We start from the raw sequence: 6238 nt of genomic DNA, 5'->3' as shown, positions 1-6238 counted from the left end.
GGAAGGAGGAGGAGGAGGAGAAGAGGAAGAAGGAGGAGGAGGAGGAGAAGAGGAAGAGGAGAAGAAGAAGAGGAAGAAGAAGAGGAAGAAGAAGAAGAAGAAGAAGAGGAAGGAGGAGGAGGAGGAGGAGGAGAAGAGGAAGAAGAAGAAGAAGAAGAAGAAGAAGAGGAAGGAGGAGGAGGAGGAGAAGAGGAGAAGGAGGAGGAGGAGGAGAAGAGGAAGAGGAGAAGAGGAAGAGGAAGGAGAGTGTTTCATATTAATCTGATTAATCATTAATTAATGAATTGATGAGTTTCTGTTGGAGGGCAGCAAAGAGAAGCAGAGGTCAAAGGTCAAAGGTCAGGGAAACAGGAAGTGTCCCATCTGTATCACTTTCAAAATAAAATATAATAACATCCGGAGTGGTCAAAGGAGGTGCAAATAAAGATAAAGAGGAGGAGGAGGAAGGAGGTGCAAATAAAGATAAAGAGGAGGAGGAAGGAGGGGAAGAGGAGGTGAAGATAAATCAGAAGAAGAGGAGGAGGTGGAGGGTAGGAGATGAATGAAACAAAGGAGGAAGAGGAGGAGGTGAAGGACAAAAAGGAAGACAAAGGAAGAAAAAGGAAGAGGAGCAACCGAGGAGGTGGAGAGGAAGAGGAGGTGACAAAGTAATGGGGCAGTAAAAGAAGGAGGTGAGGGAGGAGGAGGAGGAGGAGGAGACAGACCTTTCTTCAGAGGCGGAGGAGTGCTTGTTTTCTTTGGTGGAGCAGCCTGTTTTGGGGAGGAGGAGGTGCTGGTGGTTCTCCCTGTGGGAGGAGCTTTGGTTCTGGAGGGAGGAGCTGCAGTAGAAATCAAACGCCTCCTCTCTTTGGTCGGGGAGCGTTTGTTTTCTCAGCAGGGACCTCCTGGTCTTCAGAGGATGGAGGAGGGGTGGGAGGTGCTTGGTGGATCAGCTGCTCCTCCTCTGAAGGAGGCGCTGAGGAGCTGCTGGGAGCGCTTGTTTTCTTTATCTCAGCTCCTCTGTCGTTAGGAGGAGGAGGTGTGATGGAGGAGCAGGGAGCACTCCTCCTCTCCACCTCCGGCCCTCCATCTCCTCCTTCCAGCTGCTCCTCTTTTTCCTTCATCACAACTCCTGTCTCCACCGTCACCTCCTCTTCACCAATCATTTCTCCCCCCTCCTCTTCGTCAGCTCCTCCACGCTCCCCGTCTTTGTCTCCTCCTTCTAGCTGCTCCTTCTCGTCTGACACCTCCTCTTTCCGTTCTTCTCCTTTTAGTACTTCCTCCTCTTCGTCAGCTGCTCCTTGCTCCCCGTCTTTGTCTCCTCCATCTAGCTGCTCCTTCTCGTCTGACACCTCCTCTTCGTCAGCTCCTCCATCTTCCTGTTGTAAAAGATTCTTCTCCACCTCCCTGTCTTTGTCTCCTCCTTCTAGCTGCTCCTTCTCGGCTGACACCTCCTCTTCCCGTTCTTCTCCTTTAACATCTTCCTCCTCTTTGTCAGCTGCTCCTTCATCAGGAGGAGGTGTGGTGGAGGAGGAGCACGGAGTCTCCAGTTGCTCCTTTTCTTTCTTCACCATCTCCTTTTCTCTCTCTTTGTCTCCTCGCTGCTCTTCCTCCTCATCTTTCTCCTCCTCATCCCTCCTCTCTGGCTGCTTCTCAGTGCTGCTCCTCATCAGCTCAACGGCATCTGGTCGCTCCTCCTCCTGCACCTCCTCCTGCACCTCCTTCGCTGTGCTTCCATTTGGGAGTTTATCCAGAAAACTGATAGAGTCCAGGTCTGAGGGGGGAGGACACAGGAGAGAGAGAGAGAGGAGGAGAGAGAGGAGGAGAGAGGGAGGACACACGAGGAGGAGAGAGAGGAGAGAGAGGAGGGAGAGAGATGAGGAGAGAGAGGAGAAGAGAGGAGGGGAGAGAAGAGGAGAGAGAGGAGAAGAGAGGAGGGGAGAGAAGGAGAGAGGAGGAGAGAGAGAAGAGAGGAGGAGAAGAGAGGAGGAGAGAGGAGGACACACAAGGAGGAGAGAGAGGAGGAGAGATGAGGAGAGAGAGGAGAGAAGGAGGAGAGAGAGGGAGGAGAGAGGAGGAGAAGAGAGGAGGAGAAGGAGATCTCCACACAAACACTGAGAACAAACAGACTGCAGTCGATGGGCCTCCTTCACTGTTCCTAGATTAACGTCGGATTCATGACGCGTCTGCAGCGACCAATCAGTTTAAAGCCTCGCCATTATTTAACCATACCAGGAAGTAGGTTTGAGATCAGTTATAGTTCATCACGTGTTCATCACGTGTTCATCACGTGTTCATCACGTGTTCATCATGTAAATATTGATGACTGGATGTTTGTGAATGAGGCCCATTGACTGGATACGTGGTGCCTTCAGGTGCCTTCAGGTGGCGTCGTGTTTACCGTGTGTTAGCCTCTGTGTCTTCTAGACGCCGACAGTAACGTTAATATCGCCGTTGCTTAGCAGCGGTGTTCTCACGACTTAACGCCGAGCATATCGTGTACACGACTTTCTGCGTTGTAAACACCAGTTTCATCTGAAGGCACCAGTATCCAAACACGTCACCATGGTAACAGGGATGCTTTCTTAAAGTGGTCGCTAACGGAAACAGGAAGCAGCCGAGAGACTTCCTGTTTCCGTCAACAGTTCATCACGACAGTAACAACATGGAGGAGGAGGAGGAGGAGGAGGAGGAGGAAGAAGAGGAGGAGGAAGAGGAAGAAGAGGAGGAGGAGGAGGAGGAGGAGGAGGAGGAGGAGGAGGAGGAGGAGGAGGAGAAGGAAGGAGGAGGAGGAGGAAGGAGGAGGAAGAGGAAGAGGAGGAGGAGGAGGAAGGAGGAAGAGGAGAAGGAAGGAGGAGGAGGAGGAAGGAGGAGGAAGAGGAAGAGGAAGAGAAGGAGGAGGAGGAGGAGGAGGAGGAGGAGGAGGAAGAAGAGGAGCAGGAGGAAGGAGAGGAGGAGAAGGAGAGGAGGAGGAGGAGGAGGAGGGGAGGAGGAGGAGGAGAAGGAGGAGGAAGAGGAAGAGGAGGAGGAGGAGGAAGGAGGAGGAGGAAGAGGAGAAGGAAGGAGGAGGAGGAGGAAGGAAGAGGAAGAGGAGGAGGAGGAGGAAGGAGGAGGAGGAAGAGGAGAAGGAAGGAGGAGGAGGAGGAAGGAGGAGGAAGAGGAAGAGGAGGAGGAGGAGGAAGGAGGAAGAGGAGAAGGAAGGAGGAGGAGGAGGAAGGAGGAGGAAGAGGAAGAGGAAGAGAAGGAGGAGGAGGAGGAGGAGGAGGAGGAGGAGGAGGAGGAGGAGGAGGAGGAGGAGGAAGAGGAGGAGGAGGAGGAAGGAGAAGGAGGAGGAGGAGGAGGAGGAAGAGGAAGAGGAAGAGGAAGAGGAGGAGGAGGAGAGGAGGAGAGAAGATGAAGTAAAACTTTGTGGTGTTCCTCCTCCCGTTGAGATGGAACACTGCGTCTGACACCTACCTCCCAGCATGCACTGCTCTTCAGGGGCGAGGCCATCTCCGAGGGGGGCCGAGTCTCCATCCATCATCACTCCTACAGGAGGACAGGAGGAGGAGAGGAGGAAGAGGGGAGGAAGAGGAGAGGAGAGGATGAGGAGAGGAGGAGAGGAGGAGAGGAGGAGAAGAGGATGAGGAGAGGAGAGGAGGAGGAGAGGATCAGGAGAGGAGGAGAAGAGGATAAGGGGAGGAGAGGAGAGGATGAGAGGATGAGAGGAGGGGAGGAGGAGAGGATCAGGAGAGGAGGAGGAGAGGATCAGGAGAGGATGAGGAGAGGAGAGGAGGAGAGGAGAAGATGAGAGGATGAGAGGAGGGGAGGAGGATAGGAAGAGGAGGAAGAGATGAGAGGATGAGAGGAGGAGAGGATGAGGAGGAGGAGGAGGAGGAGGAGGAGGAGGAGGAGGAGGAGGACAGGAGGAGAGGAGGAGGAGTGAAGAGGAGGAGAGAAGGAGGAGAGAAGAGGATGAGGAGGAGAGAAGGAGGAGGAGGAAGAGGAGGAGAGAAGGAGGAGAGAAGAGGATGAGGAGGAGAGGATGACGAGAGGATGAGAGGAGGAAGGATGAGAGGAGGAGGAGGAGTCAGTGCGCATGCTCAGTAACAGAATAATCGTCCATGATGATGATGCAGCAATAAACACAATAAACTCAGTTTCTATTAACATCTCCTGTCTCCTCCAGCTGTCAATCATCCGCTGCGTCCTCTACCGCAGCCTGCAGGCTAACAGAGCGGCGGAGCGGCAGAGCGGCGGAGCGGTACAGCGGTACAGCGGGCGGTGACACGCGGTCAGAGAGCGGAAAATACCGCTGCACGCGTCTGCCGCTCCGGTCACCTCCCAGTCTGCAGACAGAGGAGCGGCAGAGACAGACAGAGAGACAGACAGGACAAAGAGACAGACAGAGAGACAGATAGAACAGAGAGACAGATAGGACAGAGAGGACAGAGACAGATAGGACAGACAGGTGCAGTAGGTCTTACCTGCTGGCTGCTGCTCGTCTCTCTGCTGCTGCGTCACTTCCACCTGCTGCCGCTCCCTGAGGGGGGGCGCTCTGCTCCTGATGCATGCTGGGAGAGGGAGGCTGCTGTTGCCATGGTAACCTGCAGCATCACTGATGATGATGAAGTACTGTACTCACAGGGAGTACACTTCAGAGGTACTTGTACTTCACTTGAGTTTTTATCCATTTTCAGTTACTTTTAACAATAAAATAACAATATTTATAGAAAACAAAGATGACTTATAAAGTATGATCCTTTTTACAGATTAATAATAATAATAATATTTATAATAAAGTTTACCAGCAGGTGGCGCCGCGTCACTGTTCCTGTTAAAAACACTTCCTGTCATAACAAACTCTCATCAAATGTTTTATATCAACACATTATTATTATTATTACTATTAATAATCTCATTAGATGTGTTTAAATCATGTTATATTATATATTATATAATTATTTATTATGTATTTTACTTTTAAAGTATAATATTATTTTACAGTTTTTCTCGATTGTTTACACACATTTTCTGAAAGCATGCCTCATACTCTCAGAACTCTACACACAAATCAAAAAAACACACACACAATGGGCAAAACCCCTCAATTCTCCTGCAAAATTAAACTTTACATTCAAAACAATGTTATTTCTTCTCAAAATGGTATTTTGTTTTCAAATGACACACACAAACCATCATATGAATAGACATTTATAAGAACCAGTTGAACACTGATGTGCTCAATGTAAAACACTATGATGAATGGAAAACACTTCTTCTCCATTCATCATAATGACTCAGGCCTTTTTTTTGTTCAGTGTTACACTTACTACAGACAGTACATACATTACTACAGACAGTACATACATTACTACAGACAGTACATACATAAGTGTGTTGTAAAATATTTTAGAATATTGTTTTTATACTCAGAACACACAAATACACGGTAACAAATATATTTTATTTTCCCCACAAAAACAATGTACACAGTGAACATCCCAACCAACACGAAGTTGCACATACAGAGGTCTACATACAAAACAACAGAAGAATTTACTGTATACAGTTACAGTAAAAACAACTATTTTGCATCCTCTCTTCTGTTTCGGTCTGGCCACAGCACCTCATCCACATCACAAGCAATGTTTGCCCTGGCCAAGCAGCGGGGGAAATATCGCTTAGCATGTCGAATCCAGCCATGAAAAGCATCAACTGATTGCTAATTGTAACACTGTGTGACAGGTGTTTGCCCATGTGATGAGTCAGTGTGCATAGTAGGGCAATTGACTTTAGAATTTTGAATGACAGTGTGTTCCTTGTGAAAACGAGATTTTCTTCATGAAAATTGTGCCAAATGCAGAGAATTGTGTGTAGTGTTCTGAAAAAAGTGTGTTTTAGAACTGCAATTTGAGTGTAAAGCAGGAATTGTGCTTGTAGTTTAGCAGAATTGGTTCAGAGGGTTGGTGCATGAGTTACATGTTGTGGTCATTGTGTGTCAAGTACCAGTATTTGTGTGTAAACAATTGAGAAAAACTGTATTATATATTATAATCATGTTATATTATTTACTATAATTATTTTATATTTAGTTGTTGAAATGAAGTGAAGTGAAAAGAAATGATGTTAAGAGAAAGGAAGTGAAAGGAAATAAACTGAAGTGGAAAGAAATGAAGTGGAGTGAAGATAAATTAAATGAAGTCAAGAGAAGTGAAATTTAGTGAAAAATGAAGTGAAGAGAAATGAAGTGAAGGGGAATGAAATGTAGAGACATGAA

At 48.2% G+C, this 6238-nt stretch overlaps 1 protein-coding gene across 1 annotated transcript; it reads right to left on the bottom strand.

Moving 5' to 3' along the window:
* Positions 1 to 695: 695 nt before the first annotated feature.
* LOC141781382 (uncharacterized) lies at positions 696 to 4723 on the bottom strand. The gene is made up of 3 exons (XM_074657098.1): positions 4446 to 4723; positions 3436 to 3507; positions 696 to 1753 (listed from the first exon to the last, which is right to left on the bottom strand). Exons 2-3 carry the CDS (start codon positions 3500 to 3502, stop codon positions 831 to 833), a joined length of 990 nt encoding a protein of 329 aa, XP_074513199.1. The 5' UTR covers positions 3503 to 3507; positions 4446 to 4723; the 3' UTR covers positions 696 to 830.
* Between the last annotated feature and the right edge of the window lie 1515 nt (positions 4724 to 6238).

This window comes from Sebastes fasciatus, chromosome 13 (genome assembly GCF_043250625.1).
Source record: "Sebastes fasciatus isolate fSebFas1 chromosome 13, fSebFas1.pri, whole genome shotgun sequence".
Lineage (NCBI taxonomy): Eukaryota > Metazoa > Chordata > Actinopteri > Perciformes > Sebastidae > Sebastes > Sebastes fasciatus.
This window is presented reverse-complemented; position numbering and strand designations above follow the sequence as displayed.